The sequence below is a fragment of the Nilaparvata lugens genome, chromosome 11 (genome assembly GCF_014356525.2).
Source record: "Nilaparvata lugens isolate BPH chromosome 11, ASM1435652v1, whole genome shotgun sequence".
Taxonomy (NCBI): domain Eukaryota; kingdom Metazoa; phylum Arthropoda; class Insecta; order Hemiptera; family Delphacidae; genus Nilaparvata; species Nilaparvata lugens.
In genome coordinates, this window is record NC_052514.1 from 20925729 (window position 1) to 20949801 (window position 24073).

The 24073-nt window shown below is 33.1% G+C and overlaps 1 protein-coding gene across 1 annotated transcript in view; it reads right to left on the reverse strand.

Annotated features, from left to right (window-relative positions):
• The window catches only part of LOC111044358, a 354176-nt gene that overhangs the window by 64262 nt on the left and 265841 nt on the right, over positions 1-24073 (reverse strand). The window contains exons 13-20 of the mRNA XM_039437842.1: positions 23478-23633; positions 13308-13459; positions 12083-12204; positions 10923-11105; positions 9942-10046; positions 8093-8329; positions 7055-7297; positions 1530-1644 (exon numbers count right to left, since the gene is read on the reverse strand). Of these exons, the coding sequence (XP_039293776.1) occupies positions 7124-7297; positions 8093-8329; positions 9942-10046; positions 10923-11105; positions 12083-12204; positions 13308-13459; positions 23478-23633 (1129 nt within the window). The 3' untranslated portion in view covers positions 1530-1644; positions 7055-7123. The remainder of the gene's footprint in view (positions 1-1529; positions 1645-7054; positions 7298-8092; positions 8330-9941; positions 10047-10922; positions 11106-12082; positions 12205-13307; positions 13460-23477; positions 23634-24073) is intronic.

Below are 24073 nucleotides of genomic sequence, written 5' to 3' on the forward strand. Positions count from 1 at the left end.
TATCAATGGGGCATGGAATGGTCAAGGGAGAACAATACTTCATTTGCTTCAACGCCAGTGAAATGAAAAACAATAACTGTCAACCCATGACAATAGTTACAATAGGTCAACTTCTGCCCTCATCGAAAAAGTTCTAGTAAAATAAGAAATATTCTCAATAACTATTACAAAATCCAACGCTCGACAAAATGAAACTGATCTCACATTCATTATTACAACTACGTTGAGTGATATTAATTGACAAGAAGACAAATCAACATTTGATTGCAGAGTTTGGTATTTACCACACTAAGGGCATATGCTTCGCTTCGCAATTCGATTGTACATCAATAAAAACTTATTTATGCCTTCACGGTTTAGATATTTGTCCGATCTTGAAAAACTCTGCAGGAACTCCATGTTGCACCAAGAGCTATGTATATAGTATAGACTGTCTAATAGTTGGAAATAATAACGTCAATGAACCGGGAACGCGCCTACTAAGCTCCCCGTCAGTAAAGCTCCTTTTAAAACCGCTTTCGAGGGGATCTATTGACGGCGTCAAGTGAGCTCCTGAGAGAGGAGCTTAACTGACGAGGAGCTTGGTTGTCGTGAGCGTCCGAGGAGCTTGGTTGTCGTCTACGGTCCCGTCAACTATTCCCTCTGAACCAGTAAAGAATTTGCTGTCGGGGAGACTAGTTTAGCGTTAACTAGTCTCCCCGACGTGCAAGGAGCTTGGTTTTTGCTAGTATTTTGCGTTGTCATTCAAGAAAGTTTAAAGAATTTGCAGTGTCGAAAAATGTAAATCATTGTTACATTTTAAGTTCTAATTTATTTCTCTCATTCTCATTCCTTCACTTCTTTGGATATTTTTCATGCAACATAATTCATATTTAATGCTTATCTGTAGTTATATGCTATGAATTGAAATAATGAATTTGTTTTTTTGAATTGGAATTTTTCTGTACGATCACGACAACCAGACCGCTCATATTCAGCAGGGGATCTACTGTCGGGGAGCTTAGTTGTCGTGAGCGTGTGAGGAGCTTAGTTGTCGCCGACAACCAAGCTCCTTCGTTCTAGTCGGGGAGACTAGTTGATGGCAATGGTATATTTTGCCAGGGGATTTACTGACGCCTGTGATCAAAATAGTGAGGAGATTAGTTGTTGAGGAGACAGGTTGGCGGCAACCCCAATGGACCTCTACAGACCAAGGAAATGGACATCCCCAAGTAAAATTTCAAGTGTGGAATAAAGTCACTAAAATATAACCGGATGGAGGCAAACGCTTCATTACTCAAGGATCATGAATATGCTAAATGTACCTGCCAAAGGGTAGATACATCTCGCAGATTTATTGTTCTCCCTTGACCGTTGCATGCCCCATTGAGATGGGTTCCACCCGCAAGTTCGAATCACAGTTTTACTGTCGGAAAATCATGAATCAAGAAAGTTGTTGATGATAGACGATAAAATTTTAAAAATTATTATTTTAAATAGAAACTCCAGCTCAATCACCACTACCAACAACCCACAACCAGAATATTCACCTTTGATATCGCTCCATTGCAGCCAACCATCTACAATGATTCAGTTAAGCCTCACGTTATAAAAGTTGAAAAATATCCATGCTGAAGGCTGGTAGCCCAAAATCTTCCTTCTTCCCTGCAAAATATCAAATTAAACTAAAAAAAAACGGTAATAGGGTATAAATAAACTCAAAAATTATCTAAATAAACTTTCATATTTATTCCTTGTGTTATACACAATATCGGGAAATGACAAGGTTTAGACTGCCTAATTTTCCGATTTTAACAAGGACAAAGCACACATATATAATTTTTTATATATATATTAATTTTTTCCACATTTTATAAAAACCCTCTTCTCAAACATTCAACATACAATCACATAAATTGTTGTTACACTTATTTTTATTGAACATGCACACATATTTGGGGGTACTGAGGGTACATTTTGATAACACATCAAGTTAACACAGTAATTGAAGACGGTCCAGATACAACAACTATTATGTGTGGAGGATATTACAAATACAGGTTTCAAATACGAAAAATCTAGAAGAGAGAACGATCGAAGAAAAATGTACCTAGCAAGAAAGAAATCTAAATACAGTAATTCCGTCCAGTTCATTTTCAGTTAAATATGTCTTTCTCTAAATACTGAATACTTGATATATAGGCTGCTAGTTTCATTTTATACAATAGTTCACTCAACATAAGGTTTGTCAGTTCACACCAATATGTAATATATTTTGGAGCTCTTCACTTAAAGCCGTGTCCACAGTTTGGGCAAATTTTATTATGTTTGACAAACAATGTTTGCCCGTGGCCAGTGTGGACGCGTCACCAATCAAAGCATTTGTAAGCATTGAAGCTTTTTATGTTCTACAGCAAACACTAAAAATGTTTGGAAAAACAGTAATTTTTGTTTGAAAAACAATGATTGTCCAAACTTTTTAAAATGTTTGTCCCTGAACACCTCAACAACACCCAATTTTGCTCTGATGACTACTAATTTTCAATGAATTCAAATGTGACGGATTGCCGGTTCTGAAGGGATTTTTATCAACTTGAGATTTATGTTCCTATTTTATCGGATACAACGTACTTTTTAGATTTATAGCTCATGATCTTGAAGTGGCATAATTTATACTTCTATTAATATTGTTGAATTTATTTATTGTTGAGTGAACAGTTCAACTGGGTATTAAAAATGTTAAATTATATAGTTTAGCTTTCATATAGTTTAGCTCTCAATACTCATAGGAAATGCCCCTTCTCTTAAATTACATTAAAAATTCCATGGACTCTATTATTGTGAACTAGAAAGGTAAGATACTAAAAATAGAAAAACAAAGTTTTATAAAAATAGTTTCACAAAACATGAAAATATAATTATCTGATGCCAGATTCTTTTCCAAATTACAATACTTTTACGTGAATAACGATTCTTGAAAGTAATTGAAGAAATTTACAAACATTAAATTCATTTTAAAACAACGTTAATATAGAAAATCTTCCCTCTTCATTAATATGGATGAGTGCGGGGAATATCAAGCATTTTCCATAGAAAGGGATCACATAGAATGTCTAAGTACAATCAACAGTTATGACTTTGAGTCTTCTTATAGTGATTAGATTAATAAACATATAGAGTACTTGAAACAATTTATAGAAATTTGAGTACTCAACGACAATTATATGATCAATATTTGATGAATTTAAATACTAATGACAATGTTTTGTCCATTATAATATACATTCTATTTATTTAACACAAACATTCATACAATACTCATTCAGATAGACTTAGATTACAGATACATTTACCATAATACTTTAACCATCGATAAGTAATTTCCATCAATAGATATAAACGTATAAAAATTCTTAAACCATATTAGACGTATGATTATATCCAAACGTACTTGTTTCTATCATCTCTATTACAATTTGAATAGAGTATTTGTGCATTTGACCCAAATGCAAAGCCTACCAGTCCTAGAAATGGAAAAGGGTAAATTAATTTGATGGTCAGCTCTTCATAATTTATTATTCTTTCTTGCTCTCTTAGCTCAAGTAATTCATACATTAACTTTGAATTTCAAATAAATAAATTCATATGTCAGAAATTATTATAATTTGAACTCATTATTGAAAAATTATAATTAGATATACAGATATTTGATTAAAATTGGAAATAACGCAATTGGAACAGTATTTTCTTTCAATATATTGAGGGACTTTTAAGTATAGAAAAAACTTGAAAATTCTGTAGGAGCATTGACATTTCACTACAAATTGTTAATAAGTAATAGTTAACTATTAAAATAAATCCCAAATTTAATATGGTTCTCTTTTTCCATCAATTACTTTTATCCTTTTATGTGCAAGTTGTCGGATATTTCAATAAGACTATTCTTAGTGGCGAAACAATGCACATAATGTATGAATTCACAAAAGCTTTTAATTTATTATAAAAGTCAATGAACGTGGATACAGAGATGAATAATAAAACAAGACAAATTGGAAAGAAGAACTTTTGGATGATGAAGGTTTAATTTAAATTAATGGAAAAATCAAGGAATAAATTCCTTGTAAACTTTCGAGATTACCTTCTTAACAAATTCACTTGAGTCAAGAGAGATTACTGGGTTGAGAGTAACTTATAGGTTAGTAGAAATGGAAAAGTAAGTTCTAGAGTTGAACTTACTAGCGACTTCAATCACTCTTTTGAGACTTGACAATTCATAATAATCTACAATGATTTAAAATTTCCCTGTCAAATATTTATAAACAAATTCAAAGAAAACTGATATTGAACAATGTTATTATTCACAACAATAAGAATATTCATCATCGTAGTTCACAAAAGCTTTGGCCATAATTCTTGCAAATAGGCAAGTACTAAGCTTAATATCCTTAAGATATATGAAGGTTGTCACATACTTGGATACATCTACATAAATTAATGATCCCAACTAATTAACATTTATCGAACACATATTTCATACTCTATATTGTAAAGCTTAATTAATTTTCAATGGTCCAATTCGTATTGGATTGCTTTTGATGTACTGATCATGCTGGCTACAGTATTTCCATTCATTATTCAAAATATATTCTTACTGCATATTTGAAATGCTTCTCCATTGCATCACGTATTTCAATATGAGTATCCATGGAAAGTTCAAAAACCATTCATTCCATGTTGTCTAAATTCCATACATTTAAATGGATAAATATAATATTTGTATGCATGAATAACTAATGGTACAAGCATTGGTATAAGAATAAACGTATCACACTTGGAATAAATTATAATAGATTTGAACATCAATTTCAGCAAGGCTACGTTTTAAATGCATCGAATGTTTCTTTCATCAAAATATTTTCGAACATAATAAAAATGTCTATCCAGCGTTATTAGACTTCAAGGAGGTGGACTTTTTATTGAGTTTGACGTTACGATTTTACAAACTTTAAATACATTGGACAATCAGATAATTTTTATGAGGAAATAAATTAATTATCAATGAAAAGTAATATATTTCAATGATATGAATGCAAGCTCATTAGGTACTCGGATGCATTTTGCTCATTACTTTAATATGACGGTTATTAGTACAAAAATGGAAAACAATTATTAATATTCCAACATATTACCTAACTAAGATGTTATAATAGAAAATTCCACATTCCCAAAAGAATAAAGGAATAAGACTGAGAAAGTAACGTTTCAAAGAGTAAAGGAATAGAAAGGACCAAAACTAATGCAAAACACAAACACGAAGGTTTTCGAGAAATTCATTTTCACAATTTTTCCTGGAGATTTATCATATTTCACGTTTTTCAACGCCCTTATAAAAATTATAGGTTTATAACGAATCCAATTCAGTTTCAATGAAAATTGAAATTATTATTCTCATATTTTTTCTTGGGAAAGAGTGAATATTTAGTAACTGATAGAGGCAGGGAACTCTAAAATTAACTATTTTTATCATAACCCGTAAACTGAAAATTCAGGGTGCGAGTTATATTAGGAAAAGTTTGAAGAAAATAGAGCGTTAAGTATATTTAATAAAATTGGTGTCACGATTACCACAATAACGTTCTATTACAAGTTACTATCTAATATATTATATAACATCAACTTTATTTTCAAAAATTAGAATGAATTCATCTGCCGATAAAACCCGAATTCCTCAATCCACTACAAAACAGTTTTATCCATTTTGTAAATCTATACAATAGTTTTGTATGTACATCATATTATAAATAATACCAACGGTATAAAAATAATAATATTCCATTCTCTGTTGATTTCTGTTAATAAGATAGACCTATACTGATGTTAATAGACTCTAATCTTAATAAAAAAATAGAGATTGAACTAGCTGTTAAGTTAGCTGATGGTGTGAATAGTTTCTATTTAAATGCCTTATTTTCTTGAACATATTTCAACATTTCATTGCATTCTGCCTAATCAGTTTTGAATTTTAGCTGTATCAATTCAGAATATTTTTAGGCTGACAGAGAAATTCCAAAAAAGGAAGAGAAATGATGAAGGAAAGTAATATGGGAGTGAAGTAAAAATACAAATGATGCTTATAGATATGCATGAATTCGAATAAAAGATTCAGGAGAGTATGTATCTGGAAAGTATGTTGCACAGTTAAACAGGTTTATTTCTAATTCTCATACAGCTTCGCCCTTTTTGGAAGAAAAGTGAGTCAAAGAAGTGCATTTCTAAATGATAGAGCTCAATATATAAAATAAAGTTATTTTATTTTGATATCAATAAGCTCCCGCCATCATTCACCAATGATGAATATATGATTCGTTTTAGAATGCGATAATCTAGGTTGAGGCAACACATACGTCCTAATAGTAAGTTATTCAATATCCTCTGAAGATTATTCAAAGACTGGAATAATGATAATTTAAAAACATTGACTAGGCCGGCCTATGATCCTTCTTTTTCTTCATTGAAGTGTTACTTATTTTATTCTTGACGGCAAATCTACCAGATATTTCGTTCTAAAAATTCCGTTATTTGAGTCGTTTTAAAGTTATAAATGATCTTATAATCAGGGCATATTTTGGAAAATTGCATCCAGTTACTTACAATATAGAAAACATAATATATTATTTATCTAACATATCAAAGGTGGATATCCTAGAAATATATAGACTAGATGCTATCAGTTTTCCAAATTAATTCAACAAAAACATATAGATTCAGATGCGAATGAAATGTTGAGACACTGTCGAAAGTTGAAACAAGAGAGACCTCTTGCGTTGAAATGTTATAGAATATCTACTTTCCTTCATCCAATACGATCTTGTCGTATATTACCATTGCAATTATTGATAATGGAATTCCATTTCAGTAGTATAAAAAAATGCAAATTACAATAGTTTGATTGTGAAGTTAGGTGAGTAGAACGGGGATAAGAGATAATAAGGAGACAGAGACAAGGACAGTAACCAATGGCCAGAATGAAGAACAGACTCAAAGATCTCCAGATGAGAAGATGATGTATAGTCACCATGAGAGAAGAGTAGGCCAAGAGAGGATGGTTGGCGTCGGTTTATGTCAACGTCTCCTTGGCCTGGTGTTATATTCCGTAGTCGAACGACTCGAACTCGCTGAACCTCGAGTCCTGCTTCTGCAGTCGCTTCTGACACGCCTCCAGGTAGCTGTCCTGGATGCGGTACATTCCAGAGTTCGCCTGGAACATCAGCGTCTCCAGGATGCGTTCGTTCTTGATCGCTTTCGATGGTAGTACCACCTGCAACCACCACCAACCAAACCATTATCAATTGGTGACCTGACTCTGGTCTACTCATGTCACAGTTCTCAGGTCGCACCTGATCAACCCTTTCTCAACAATGGACAGATATCTGTTCAAAACTCCACCAAATTATGTTGATACATAACAATATTTTATAGTCATTTGAAATTGCACTTTATCATATCTTCAAGTTCAATAATTATGTTCATACTTTGTAAATTCATTGAAACTGCTATATTCCAAATAATTATATATTTATTAATTCAATTAAATGAAATAAAAAAATTCTTCACTATGCGGAGTTAGGACTTTCGGTTCTCTCTACCACTCAACCTCAAACACATTATAATTCAATCAAACACCCTTTACAATATTGGAAATGAAATACAGGCGGTAGCCCAAAACTTCTCCCTTTCCTAAGTTTAGGTCACTAAAATTGTTCAAAGTAGGAAATATAAGAAAATAAGCCAGAATATACTGTTATCTGCATGAATAAAGATATCGAATCAATTTCAGGGTCACTGACTAATTATGCTTAATTATTCTGCAAATAAGTTTGTTATCAATATGACATTGTAACAATATATTTGTTGATTGATAGACCAAATGTATCACCGATACACATACTATTATGGGATGCTACATGATATTTTAGGGAAATAGTCTAAGAATGAAGAATTTCCTTTTTCTCGTATTGTAATTTTTCCCATTTTACTCTCACCTCTGACATGTCAAAAGTTAAATAAAGTGAATGAACTTGAGAACAGTAGAGAACTGAATAGAAGTACTGACCTTGATGAGTTCCTGAGGCGAAATGCGGTAGAGTTTGAGGTCGCGAGCCAGTCGCTCCATGATACACTTGAACTCCACCTTTGCGTCGAGCTTAGACGAGGTCTTGGTGCGAATACGGTGGCGAGCCCAGCCGAGCATCGCCTCGAACTTGCGCACCTCTGGCACCTCCAAGTTGCGACACATTATCATCTGTACCATTGACTCCGACAGAGTCAGGAAGTCCGATGTCACAAATAGCTGCCAAACACATTTCAATGATTCATTATTTTATAGTAATATATTATATTCAATATTTTATCATAATTTAAATAATATAGGTAATGATTCATAGGAATAATATGTAATAATTCAAATGTTATAGTCTGTTCAGAGAAACGACCAAGTCATGTAAACAAGAAAGTTAGTTTCGATAGGTGAAATTATTAGCTGAAAAGACTTGGGGTTGATTTATATCTCTTCAATAGTATTACAATGAAATAAAAATCATTAGGTACCCTATCTAAGGTGAAATAAAAAAGTTATAGTCAGTTTCACAATATCGCTTTCATTTCACCTTCATATGGAGAAATTCCAAAAAATCTCTGTTTATAATGTACATTTTACCCTTTTTATAGTTTATTAAAGTGATTTATTGAGATATAAAAAGGGTACTTGATTATTATTATTTAATAAATTATAATAGTTATTATGGTAGTCCCATAAAGGGAAATTGAATACTCTTCAATAATATTTAAATGTTTTGAAAAATGATTGCCGGATTAAAAAGTATATCTGATATAAATCTGAGTACCCTTTTAAATTATTTTGTCACGGAATGATTCGGCTACTAATGTAATGCCATTTTCAAGTTTTTAATTCATTTAAATCTGTTTTGTATTTCAGTTTAGGCTATTAAACTATAATAAACGCAGATTGGAGAGACCAAGGACTATAAATAGGTTTTTATAGACCTTGGGAGAGGCGGGTGATGGTCGCTCCATCTATGAGTAAAATTAGTAAATTTCAAGCAGTAAAAACGTACAAACTGTTTGTCTGCTTTGTGTTTGTTTACATTTGAAATTTCATCATAACCTGACCTCTCATTAAAAATATAGGCCTATTTTTATTCCAAGATTTTTCAAATTCAATAATTCTATAAGTGAATAATTCAGAATAGATATCAACATTTTATTGTAAATTTTCAAAACTAGAAACTGGTAAACTTTACACTTGCAAAATCAGAATATGCACAAAATTGGAAAGTAGTAATAATGGTTTATTTACAGAAAACCAGAACAGACAATTGTAAAGTAGCTGTTCATACAGCTAATCTGGGTGTGTGTAGGATATGCCTTTGTTTATGAGATATTGTATTAAATAACAAGAAAAGTAAAAAAAAAATACTGTATATCAAAAATAAAAAAACGAGTAGCACCAATAATAAATTCAAGCCTTCACTCAACCGTTGTAATTGGACAAGAGTGACGAGTATTTGTTTGCTTTCCCTAAAACATAAATAAAACCTGATTTCAAAATTGTCTTATGATTGACATATTTCCAGTAATTTAGAATAACATGAAATTAAAAATAATACAGTATTTGTACTCAAAATGATCTCTCAAAGATCAAAATACGAAAAGTTTGGAATCTTTAAAGGCTACTCAAGACTAATCCCATCCTGAAAGAATGTTTAAAGAGTAGAAATATTATACCTACATTAAACGATTAAACCTATTTTCACTTATTCATTTTTCTTTCAAAGAACAAGGCTTTTTTCAAAAAGTGAGGGTTCTAGAATTTAAGTGGGCTCAGAAAAATTATAGCCTGCATCTCATGAAATAAATACTATACTTATGAAACAAATGCAAACCTGGTGAGCTCTGGTTTCAACGAAAGCCAATATCATATTGACCAATTCAGAAGCCGATGTGTAGCGCCAATAATAGTTTTCAAGAGAACACAGCATGATGCAAACCTGCCAACATTTCAAAATTGGTTATTTTAGCCTCTATTTTTAGCCTCTATATTCATAATCATGAATACTTGTAATTGGCAATCGATAAAATACCGACATCCTTTTACTATTTCAACTATAGATAACATCATCATAGCATAATATACTACATCATTATTGAGTGATACATTTTCTCACAGTCCCACAAGAAGTTTCTTCAGAAAATATAACAAACGTTTCAGATTTAAATGGATCATTATAATATTCGCAGTGATAAAACTATTTTTGTTCTCTTTCAGATGTTGTACTCTTCTTATACACATCCCAGATTCTAAATTTCATATTTTATCTGTCTTTTCCAATGATGGAATATACTAAGATGAACGGAATTCATTGTTGTGAATAAATCTACTTTAAAAAATAATTTATTCTAAATGGGAAGGCGATTCAAATTTGATAAATCCTATTATGTTAATGGAAAAGTTATTGAAGTGGATAATTATTGACCTTACATTTTGGCTTTGAAGCCTGATGGTCAATAAAATGAATCTTGAATCATGAGTCTCCTTCAAGAATTTCAACTCTTCAGAATAAGAAAAGACAAAAAATATTTATCAACTCCAGAATTCATTTTTAGAGTTCATCATTCAAGTCTACAAACCAGCAAGTAAGACGTTGGGAGACCGAGGAGATGATGGCCTCAGATTATAAAGATGAACTATAATAATAATTTCAATAAATTTTTATTTTCAAACTGCTGTTTTGAAGACCTGTACTACCCGTGGAAGTCAAAAGAAGAGAATCATTCAAGTTATTATTTTGCCACAGCAGTAACATTGAGCCCCATCTCAAAATACAAGAATGTTAAATTATTTTTCCATGATGATTTTTACTGACCACTTCTATCCTGAGGAACTGTTTGGCATGATGGAAGCAGGCTTGTAGGAGTTCGGGCAAGTCATAGTGCTCGGCAGCACAAATCAGTCCCGGGATATTGGCACAGGTGAGCGGACAGGAGCTGGTATGCAGGTAATCCAGCAGTATCCTGAACGTCTCAGGATCAAACTCTATTATAGAAAACTGAAACAAATAGAATATTTCGTAGGAATATGGTTGAATGTTTGTGAAAGCTGTGCTAACAGTGAAATTTCAGCAGGTGGTTTTGAAATTCAATTTATTTAGAGAAATGAACCCTATCAAATAGACTACAAGTTTATTAATAAAACGGTTTCAATATATGATGTAACTATTACTGATTGAGGCTGATTGTAAACTGTCTAAATCGAAACAAATAAAATTTGAAAAATCGTCATCCCTTCAGCAATTTTCATTCAAAGGAAAAACAGTATTCAACTCGATTAAGGGTGATAACTTTGGGTCCTCACTCCTCACAACCCTACTAAGATCGCTATGACAATGGTAAAGAGTTTATATGTTATTTTTTTATATTTTTGTAACTTAATTTTGATTACTTATTTTACAAATACTACTACCATAGAGGAAAGATAGGTAGCATAAGAAAATATCCCATAGTATTGAGCGCTTATGTTCCAAATATCCCTTCAACTGTTACTTCAGTTATGTTCTGATCGGGTAGCCGATGCGGTCACATCACTTCTTATCGTTCTTTCGAGTTGAAATTTCGTAACAAGTTTTTGCCGGCCTCCTAGTGCAATCACAATCCTAGCTTACAGTTAACCCCAAATTAAGTTATTCAATTATCCTACATTATTATTTGATTGCTGATTTTTCGCGGAATCAATCATGGATGAAGAGTGTTATAGTCGCTATTCGGAGATTGTAAGTTTGGTGTAAGGGTAAGCATTCCTGACCGGCAATTAGGAGGTACTGGGTTCGATTCCCGGGCTGACAAATAATTTTTGAATAGAAGCGCTCATCGAATTCCATCTAGCTGTTTACCCTGTTGTCAATATTTGCAGAAGCAGAAGTCTTCGGGGTGGATTACAGCATTTAATTTGGATTTTCGTTTAATAATTATTATTAATTCATTAGCATTTGAATAATTGCAATATGTCAGTAATTTGCATTGAATTTACCTCAACTTGAGCTAGCTTGGCGCGATCGACCTTCTGCACGTCAGCACACACACTCAGTCTGGGTACGGCCAACTGTGGCGCCGCCGCCTTGTCCTGTGCATCCTTGCTCTTTCCTTCTTTGTCTGCAAATTCACAAAAATCCAACCATCATTTATTTATTTATTCATTCAATTGTCTAGTTATTATTATATTTATTCAATTATTTATTTATTATCCCACACAATCTAGAATTTATTTTTATCAATGTGCTGTAAGTGTAAATTCAAGAATTCAAGTTATGTTGTTGGAGAACAACACGAAAGAGATACCAACCAGAAAACATCAATAATTCAACTTGAGCTTGTTGAGGAATTGAAGCAAATAAAAATGATCCAACATGGAAACATTGAATGATAAACATGAGTTACTTAGCATTACACATAAATTAAATGTGATATTTCGGAAACAAGCCAAACTGTTTTTAGTTTGTTTCAGATGATTTGAATTACTATCCACTCCTCCTTACCATACAAATTTACTCCTTCTAAACTTTATTCCCATCTAGTCACTTTCCCATGCTGGTCTCCATCAGCTTTGCATTTATTTCGTAAGCAATTTTAAATTATTTAAAACAATAATAGAACTTTACATAACCCTCTTGGTCTTAGCGTAAGTTTAGAATAGCTGCCATATCGCACTCTTTTTATTCCTTCAATTTTGAAAAATGAGGTGTCAATCGATTTGTAATCAAATTTACTAGAAAAAGCTATTCTTGTATTTTTTGAAATGAACTATTTTTTTGTAATTAGAGAAATACAATTTTGAACAGCCACCATTTTGTTTTATGAATTCGAACATTTTTTTGTTGCTTTGTTTAATTGTCTTAAAAAATGTGCAAATTTTCATATCCATATGTTTAGCCATTATTTAGGAAAAAATAGTAAAACGGCTGTGTTAGTGAATAAGGTCTTTCGGACACTTTAAAATGGAATTTAGATATAATGTTTCTTGTCCAGGAACAATGTCCTAGAATATTGATGGGGGGTACAGAATCAATATGAGAACTACTAGGAAGCAAGCCAGAGTCCAAGACTCGCTTGAACTAATTTGATAAAAATGTCGTTGAGATTTAGTTTAACTATGAACAACTTGTTTTATAATATCAATTCAACTAAGACAAAACTTGACTTCAACTAATGAATAAACTACTTCAACAAGTGGAAGATGATAGGTGATGATTGCTTACTGGAGCAGTCTTGCGACGACGCCCACTTCTTCTTGTCATCGGCAGAGAGCTGCGAATGCTGCTTCCTTATGGATCTGCCCCACCCGGCCGTCAGCGTTCCTAATCTCGAGAATGCTCTCTTCACCATTGGAGAGCTTGGCACACTTTTTGGTCTGTCAATCATTACACATACATTACACATTGAAAGATGCATTTTCTATAAAATATGAAGATTAAATGAAATTTTGTTGAATACAACATAAATGAGGTCAACAATACAAGAGATCATACGGATATCATACGTGATATTTGTGATCTTATGTACATGTATAACAATGATTGTGATTTTTATGACGTGGCCTATACTTGTTTTATACTTGTCGTTGGCGATTTGATTTGAAGATGACATTTAAACTTTCTTCAATGGAAATGGGACGAACTATTGCTGCGGAATGATGTAAAAATTATATTTGGGAATTTTCGTTTCGAATTCTTCTCATTAATTCAAACTCATTATAATAGAAGTTGAAGAAAACAAAACAATAGGCCTACTGTATTTTGTCACATATTTAGATAGTCTTACAGTATTACATAGAAATTGCAATGATTATGGATCATCGCTTGTTGTAGAAACTGAGTTGAAACGACAAAATATTGTGTTTTTGGATTCATTATAGAAATTATCTTTTCTACATTTAATATTGATTTTGATCGCTTTTGGTTCGCTTAATTAAAATTCTGACGTAAGATTATTTTGCATGTATATTACTTTTATATTTATTATTGTCTAGTTATTTTTTATGCTCTCACATAAACTTACTTGAGTTGAAAATTGGTATAAGAGTAGAAAATAAAATAAATTAATTAATTGATTGTATAACTATATATATATATATATATATATATATATATATATATATATATAGAGCATTCTTCAATTTCACTCTACACTACGAGCTGCTAGTTAATGCATCTCTATGACTGCTATGTCGTCAAATTGATTCATAGAATAATATAACATATCATATCATAATTTCTTTATTCATAAATTTGTACAGTGTGTACAATGAATAGTGTCATAAATATATATCTTTGATTAGATACAATTAAAAATAAAATACATAACAAATAAAACATCTACAGAATACAACAATACAAACATACAATACAATTCAACTCATAGGAGCTGATCTCATTCATTCAAATATTCTTCGATATTATAAAGAGCTTTTCCAGTTAAATATCTCTTTAATTCCAATTTGAATTTATTGGGATTCAGCTCTTGTTGGATTCGCGTCGGTAGCTTGTTATAGAACTTGGCTCCAATGTATGTGGGCTTCTTCTTGTAGAACTCAAGTCTATGGCTTTGCAAATGTAAAAGTTTATCTCTGTTTCTAGTGCTGTACCTATGATTATGTCCTAACGTCAAAATATTTCCAAGATTTTCTTTCACACTCATTATTGTCTCAAAGATGTAAAGAATGTAAACTGTCATTATATTCAAGTGAGCGAAATGTTCTTTCCCGAAATGTTATATGTGTGAATTAATTTGAAATCTCACTGACCTAGGAGTTTCGATATCGGGCACTTGCAGGAAATTACTACTTTTGGGCTTTTGTGGACTGGGAAGGCTGGGCACTGCACGTGCCAACAGCTCAGCCACTGGCACTTGTGGTGATCCGAATCCAGTCGAGATGCCGTACAACATCTCTTGGAACACTCTAAAACAAACCACATCAAAATCATGTAAATCACTCATCTCTCAAAAACTCTGTAACACTGTTTTTTTTTCAGTTTAATATATATGTAAGGCTAGGTGATGGCTATGTGGGCCTTTACTGCAGGACAATTTATCACACAGTCTAAGTTCAACGCTAATCTAACTCTACAAGTTTCTTGGGACTGGCAATAGACCAGGGCTTGTCATGGTCTGTTCACATTGATTCACTTCTGAAAAAAACTAAATTCGGCAGCTTTTCTGGTGTCGAGGCTTTCTAGTATACTGGACCGAGAGGCAGTTGTCACTGCCTATCATGGTTACTTTGAGCCTCTCCTATGGAATACTTCTTTGGGGGGCTCAGGAAACTCACTGCCGGATTTTAGGGTCCAAAAGAGAATAATTCGGATTATATTTATAAAGCCACCAAGATCCTCATGCCGCTTCCTCTTCCGATCAGCATCAATAATAATTGTACCTGCTCTTTATATTTACTTATATTTACTTATCTATCTTTGCCTTTAAATACAAGACAAATTGGACAACATGGTCAAATATCCATAATTATAACACAAGATCCAGAGCTGCATTGAGAATTGAACCACACAGAACGACATTTTACAAATCTAGCTCACAGCATATGTATTTAACTCGCTGCCGAACCACTTGGAAGAGGCTCAAACACTGACAATTTTCAGGACAAGAATGAAAAGCTGGTTGATAGCCCATTGTCCCTATAGTTGGATTTCCCTAATAAACTTATTGGAGAAAAACAAAATATAACTGAAAAAAAATGTATTAAGACTCTCACGTGTTACTTTCGAGTATAATGTTCATGTTTCCAGATTTTATTGATGACTGTTTCTATATAGGATTGGGCTGTAACTGACATAATTTTTTACTATTGGTGCATGCAAATTTTATTAGGTATTCATGCGCCTGGTAACTCTTATTTCCTGAATACATTAAATTATTTTTATTTGGTTTTTTATTTATGCTCTTTGCATGCTAGTTAATATTCTATACATTAATATTAATTCCATGCTACCTAATAATTAGCCACGTGGACGGGTGTTTTTTCACATTGCACACCATCCGAATGCAATAAAGCTCTGCCAAGGGGTTTTGGTCAGATTCTACGTTCTTCGGTTTGATCGATCTCTAGGTCACCGATCCGTGAATACATCTACATAACCTCAATCTTCAAATATTTTAAATAATAATCTATTTATGAGCAATAAACTTCCTTCAAATCCTTTTTAGGTTCTTGTACCATTTAGCCAGAACAAGCTGATGCTATCTAATCTTGGTTATTATCTGCTTGGCGATATTAGCCAATTACTTTATTTTTAGACCTATTACTATTTCTGTTAGGGCTTTTTATCTACCCAGATTTAAATATGTTACACGCGCCCCTGGGTTTGAATTCAAAATATTGAGAATCACAATGTTTTTAATGAAAACCCACCCTTCAATACATTGATATACACTATACTTTATTTATGAATTATACTCTCCTACTTCTATCACATTTCGCAGACATATTTGCTGCATCTCCTTTATACCTTTATCAAAAACAATAACAAATTCTCCTCCTCAACACACATAAAAATATCATAAATATAAACTTCTAAACGCACTCCTCCTGACACATTTACAACACAGTAATTTTTAAATTCGCCGCTTGCAGGGCCGCCAACCTAACTACACACATTTCATAATTCTCATAAATGATTCCTTTTAGACAATAATTTCGATTCATAAACTTCTGGGCTTATGTCTTATAGTATTTCTTAGGTCTTAATATAAATAATTTTCTATACATCAGGTACAATACTTTCTTTTGCTAATGGTTTTTTGGTTTTTTGGTAGCTTGTATTCACTTTAACTCTTTTCAGGTAACAAACGTGGCATAATTAAAAGTAATAAATATAAAACATATAAATAAATATATCGACATTAATAATATAATAAATAACAATAATAAATAACTTTTTGGGTACAGTATTTCTTTTTATAAACATATGTTCAACAGACATTACATTCATTTGATTTGGGTGGCTTTGGCCAGCTGGCCACTGGTTCTACAGAATTTGCTGTCGAGTTTCATAACTATTAACCTAACTGCTCAATTTTTTCTCTTAAAAAGGTAATTAACAAATTTTAATTTTATTATCCCCGCTTGTGTCCTTTTTTATCTGATGTATATAATTTAATTACATATTTAAAAATTGTTCTTTTTCTTATTGCAGGCTTCTAACGGTTGGAAGGAAATTAAACATTGGATTGTTGCCACGAGGTCCCATACCAATATTAAATTTATTAAGGAAGGTTAGTAATCGGTTTGATAATAATGTTTTCCTTGATTTCTTATCATATTTATTTCAAATTTTGTGATATTTCATGTAGAATTGTTGTGATTTACTTGCATCTTCTTGCATTCTGCTTGTAGCTATTGTAGGCTGGTGAGGTTATCTGTTTTCCGGTTGTTGATTGTTGAGGCTGTCCTATTATTAACTTATCTTCATGAATATAAAACCCCGGTATCTTGTGTACTTTTTTAAATAATTCCTTGTTCCTTTAATAATTATTTCTTTTAATTGATCCAAAGTCTTCCATTTATTTTCTTTCAATACTACCCACTTAAATTCATTATTAGGCTTCATCATCATAATGAACAATTCAATAATATAACACTTCCAATCAACACTAATAAACTCTTTCAACAATAACACGGTCTTAATTATAGCATCACTTTTCAATATTATCACAGCCATGGTAATCCACACAATACAATAAATCAAAACACTAATCAGTTCTTTAATAATATAATCTTTCCACATATAATAGTCAGGTACTTCCATTTTATTAATATAATTCCTTGTTTCTTTCACTCTTCTTAGACACTTTCCATTCTTCCTTAGCTTCCACAAGTAATCCAATCTATTGTCCGCGCATGAATCCATAATAGTCCTTTTAGTTCCATTTTTAATCCAACATGAATCCATGGTAGTTTCGTAAGCAGCTCCGGTTTTGTACCATTCATTCGATCCGTTTTTATCACATTCCCTTAGCCCATTCTTCCGGTCACATCGTTGATCATCTTCCTTAAAACGAATGTGCCGCGGATGCATGCTCTGTTGCTGTTCTCCTCGGTGTTGGTTCGATGTCCTCCTTTGCCTCTTGAAGCGTGCATGCGGCCTCCATCGGCGCGCGCGGTTCCTCCGTTTCTTCCGCCTCCGGGCCTTGGGATGCATCTTGTACCTTCGGTCATGTAGTCCGTCCTCCTCGTCCTGATGCCGGTCGGGTGTCCTCGGGCGCTTCCGTCTCCGGGCCTTGCGATGGTCGCTCCTCTTGTCCGGTAGTCCGTCCTGCCTGGTGTCATCCTCTTGGTCCTTGGTGCACTTCGGTGGTGTCCCTTGATAGGCGGTTGTAGGTTCAGTGCACGGATCCATTACATTTTTTATCTTTTCTGTATTCACCAACTCCTTAATTAGTGCATGATCTGGTGACTGCTTATATTTAGTAGTGACTCTTTGGTGGCGGGTTGCTCTTCGGTGGGAAACAGAATACTTAATATGGGTTGATGTTTGCGGCTGGTTTTAATTGCATGGTGGGCGGCGTTTTTTAGTGGTAGGCTGTCTTGTATTGGCATCTGTTTTTCTAATAATATTTTCGGTGGATCATTTCTAAAGGTGGTGTATGATGTTAAAATATCTGGATTTTCTTTGTTTGTTTCATTGGAGCTTGTAGGTGTTATATCGGGGGTATCATATAGTCCTGGTTTATTAGCTGTAGCTTTCTGTGTATCTGGTGGCGGGTCGTTGGGTGTTGGGTTCCGGGTTTTTGTTGATTCATTCCTATTGCATGTGCTAATGTATAATTTGTACTTACTTGTTGAGGTGGCGGTTTATAATTTCTGTTGTAATTGTTTTGTGTGTGATTATTATGTGAGTTTAATCGATCACGGCCATCATAGTGATTCTTACGATTGCTCTGCTGGGCATAGTGGTTGGTTGTGCGATTTTGAAATTTTCATTATTCCAGTTACCATTTTGCCTGTGCTCATAGCGGCGTTCAAATTGAGGAGCAGATCGGTAGCGATCATATGATACCGGTTCATAATTTTGGCTGTTATGCGGATTAAATTTTGAATTATGCTGATTTGATGCGTATCTCTGGTCTGAGCGGTGGGTTGATATTGCCATTGCAGACTGTATGCCATATAAATGATTTATCAGCTGCTTACAATCAGTAATGGGTTGTGTGGCGAGTGCCATTCTAACTTGATACGGTAGCTTCTTTAAAATAATACTTGCTAATGCCGATTCATTAATGGGCTCGCTCAATTGAGAATTTTTAAACTGTAGGGCAGTGACGAAAGTGGTACATGCACCGTCTAAATTAGGGTTGAAATCGCATGATATAATGTCCGCTAGCACGTCCAACTGTTTACTTCTGCTCCAATACTGTTCCAGGAAGACAGCTACAAACTCATCCAATGATGTAAATTCATGGACTCTATTCCGAAAGAACATCAGGGGTTCGCCAATCAATAAACTAGTCAAACGAAGACGCCAAAAATTCCAAGAGGTGGGTGTTAATGATTGAACTAGTTTTATCTGATCTATAAATTCTTTAGGTTGGAGATAGCGGTCTGTATTGTCAAAACGGCCTAATTCATTGAAACTGTGTAGTGAATCAAACGTTGCTATGGGAATAGGCTCTATATTCTCGTGCGGAAATTGATGTATTTGACTTTCAAGTTGTACCAACTTCTCTTGGGCCTGTTTCCAATGACTAGAAGCTTCTGTTTCATTATCTACTACTTCGGCATTTAATTCAGATGAAAATAATTGCTGTTCTCCAACGGCTGTCTCCAATGAATTAAGTTGTACTTTGTTTTGATTTATATCAGAATTTAGGTGAGCTATTTGTGTAGATTTACTATTCTGTTGTTTATTTATGGAAATAAGTTGACTATTGTTCCTGTTTGTAGCTATTTCATGAATTTGTGAAGTGTTTTGTGCTGGTAGGTTATCTATTCTTTCCGCAGTCTCCTTACCCATTCTTACCGATGTATCCTTCAGTGATTCCCGCATTTCCTTCATTTCCGCCTTTAAGTTCTTCATTACTGTGGTCATTGTTTTTTCTAAACTATTAGAAAATGACTTGATCATCCCCTCTACTATAACCCTCCTTATTGCTTCTTGGGAGACATTTAACGGTTTATTACTGTTCACAGGATTCTTGGCGGTGATTGAAGATATCTGGGCGTTGGACTCCATCGCGCCCCCCTCAGCGTCGATCTCCGCTACTATCGCCGTCTGCAGTGTGTCTGCTACCTTACTTTGCGTGGACGAAAAGAGACTCATATTTTAAAAATGGATTAAGTGTCAAGTGTTTGTTAAAAAAGTGAAAGTTTTGGCCAACAAGGCATTAATAAGGACACAAATGAGGATAGGCCTATGGACATTACAAGCCAGGTAACCTATTTATTACTTAAGCTCTTATAATATAATAATACTATTCATTGATTTCTGACTAGCAGTTTAGGCCCATAAAATATAATAGCTCTCTCTATAAAATATATTTTCTTTTTACAATAACAATAATAAAAATTTTCTTTAAAACATATAATTTCTCTTTATTTAAAGCTATTGATTCCCCAAAAAGTAATACAAATTTCCCTTCGCCAGTTTTCCTCACAACTCGTATAAGTTATCTATAATTTTCAATATGGTTATTGACCTAATTTCAAATAATTATTCAATGAGCTTGGCTCTCATCATCAGTCCCACGTTGGTACGACATGTCTTTCTGTCACGTTATTCTTTATATTTAAATAACGATTAGCCTCCTGCTTGGCATCAGTCGGTAAAGCATGAGATTTAATATAATTAGGTCGTGGTTTTCTAATAGTATTCAGTCTTAAAAATCTTGATAGGCCTAGATATGGGCTTCTCCAATAACTCTTGTAATTCAATAAATAATAAATATATATAAAAATGATACTTATACTATAGAGATGAGGAATAAAAAATAAATTGCACACCATGAAAATTTCACACATATATTACACAAATAATGCAAAGATCAATCGAGGCAAAAAATATATATAGAGCGATAAAAAATATAATATAAAAATAGAACAATATTTGAAATCAATAAAAATATCACAGGCTAAACTTTATATTCTAGATTTGTGGCACGAATCATTACCATGTGCCTTTATCTTGAAATCATATGCATTCTTTTGCATGTAGCTGTGACATGTACTTGCTAATACTTGTCGGCTTGGATAATTCAATCAAAAATATGTGCTCTAAGATCAGCTTGATAAATTAGCCACTAATAATCCAAATATATATATATATTAAAATCTCTAGTATTTAGTAGATTTATTTGTATCGAATATATATTTTTATCTCAGGGTGCAAGATTCGGCACCTGACGGAATAGGTAGAGCCATTCATCTAGTGAATTAGAACTATGATAAATTATCGCAAATTGTATTGCAAAAAATTAAATATTGTATGCATACGTTTGATAGCCTAGATTTCGTACTTCTTTGATTAAATAGAAATTTCTAAAATATTGATCTATATTTTTCTTTCAATTAAATACCTTTAATACTAATTTTTACTTGCGCAAGTATTACTCTTATTAATTTCTCAATTTATAATAACCCTTTCGGCGAGCTAGCTTTGATCATCAGATTAATTCGAAGCACTAGGGCGCCCATCACTAAATTCAAATTTAATCACTCACGTGTCGAAAATCTTCTTGTAAGCCGCCGATGTCGATCCAACTCCATGTGGTCCGGGAATATGGTAGCCGGAATCGTCTCCTCCAAGGGGTTATAAATTTAATTAAAATGAAAAATGACTTCTGCTTCACAATAGCATCACGAAGTCTTTTAAGAAATTTAATAATTTACTTTAACTTTAATTTTTACAAAATTATTAATAAGGTACTTCGCTCTAAAATATTTGGGGTCCTCTTATGGTGGCATCTGGCTGGCGAGTGCTGGTTCTTCCTTCTCAAGTTTTACAGATCCTCTTTCCGACTTTCAAATTAGCATAAAATTTAAATATCTCAATCCTCCGCCATTAAATTCAAATAGATCTTACAAAAAATGCCAAAATATTGCTTAGATTATATGAAATTTTGTTGAATACAACATAAATGAGGTTAACAATACAAGAGATCATACGGATATCATACGTGATATTTGTGATCTTATGTACATGTATAACAATGATTGTGATTTTATGACGTGGCCTATACTTGTTTTATACTTGTCGTTGGCGATTTGATTTGAAGATGACATTTAAACTTTCTTCAATGGAAATGGGACGAACTATTTCTGCGGAATGATGTAAAAATTATATTTGGGAATTTTCGTTTCGAATTCTTCTCATTAATTCAAACTCATTATAATAGAAGTTGAAGAAAACAAAACAATAGGCCTACTGTATTTTGTCACATATTTAGATAGTCTTACAGTATTACATAGAAATTGCAATGATTATGGATCATCGCTTGTTGTAGAAACTGAGTTGAAACGACAAAATATTGTGTTTTTGGATTCATTATAGAAATTATCTTTTCTACATTTAATATTGATTTTGATCGCTTTTGGTTCGCTTAATTAAAATTCTGACGTAAGATTATTTTGCATGTATATTACTTTTATATTTATTATTGTCTAGTTATTTTTTATGCTCTCACATAAATTTACTTGAGTTGAAAATTGGTATAAGAGTAGAAAATAAAATAAATTAATTAATTGATTGTATAACTATATATATATATATATATATATAGAGCATTCTTCAATTTCACTCTACACTACGAGCTGCTAGTTAATGCATCTCTATGACTGCTATGTCGTCAAATTGATTCATAGAATAATATAACATATCATATCATATCATAATTTCTTTATTCATAAATTTGTACAGTGTATACAATGAATAGTGTCATAAATATATATCTTTGATTAGATACAATTAAAAATAAAATACATAACAAATAAAACATCTACAGAATACAACAATACAAACATACAATACAATTCAACTCATAGGAGCTGATCTCATTCATTCAAATATTCTTCGATATTATAAAGAGCTTTTCCAGTTAAATATCTCTTTAATTCCAATTTGAATTTATTGGGATTCAGCTCTTGTTGGATTCGCGTCGGTAGCTTGTTATAGAACTTGGCTCCAATGTATGTGGGCTTCTTCTTGTAGTACTCAAGTCTATGGCTTTGCAAATGTAAAAGTTTATCTCTGTTTCTAGTGCTGTACCTATGATTATGTCCTAACGTCAAAATATTTCCAAGATTTTCTTTCACACTCATTATTGTCTCAAAGATGTAAAGAATGTAAACTGTCATTATATTCAAGTGAGCGAAATGTTCTTTCCCGAAATGTTATATGTGTGAATTAATTTGAAATCTCACTGACCTAGGAGTTTCGATATCGGGCACTTGCAGGAAATTACTACTTTTGGGCTTTTGTGGACTGGGAAGGCTAGGCACTGCACGTGCCAACAGCTCAGCCACTGGCACTTGTGGTGATCCGAATCCAGTCGAGATGCCGTACAACATCTCTTGGAACACTCTAAAACAAACCACATCAAAATCATGTAAATCACTCATCTCTCAAAAACTCTGTAACACTGTTTTTTCAGTTTAATATATATGTAAGGCTAGGTGATGGCTATGTGGGCCTTTACTGCAGGACAATTTATCACACAGTCTAAGTTCAACGCTAATCTAACTCTACAAGTTTCTTGGGACTGGCAATAGACCAGGGCTTGTCATGGTCTGTTCACATTGATTCACTTCTGAAAAAAACTAAATTCGGCAGCTTTTCTGGTGTCGAGGCTTTCTAGTATACTGGACCGAGAGGCAGTTGTCACTGCCTATCATGGTTACTTTGAGCCTCTCCTATGGAATACTTCTTTGGGGGGCTCAGGAAACTCACTGCCGGATTTTAGGGTCCAAAAGAGAATAATTCGGATTATATTTATAAAGCCACCAAGATCCTCATGCCGCTTC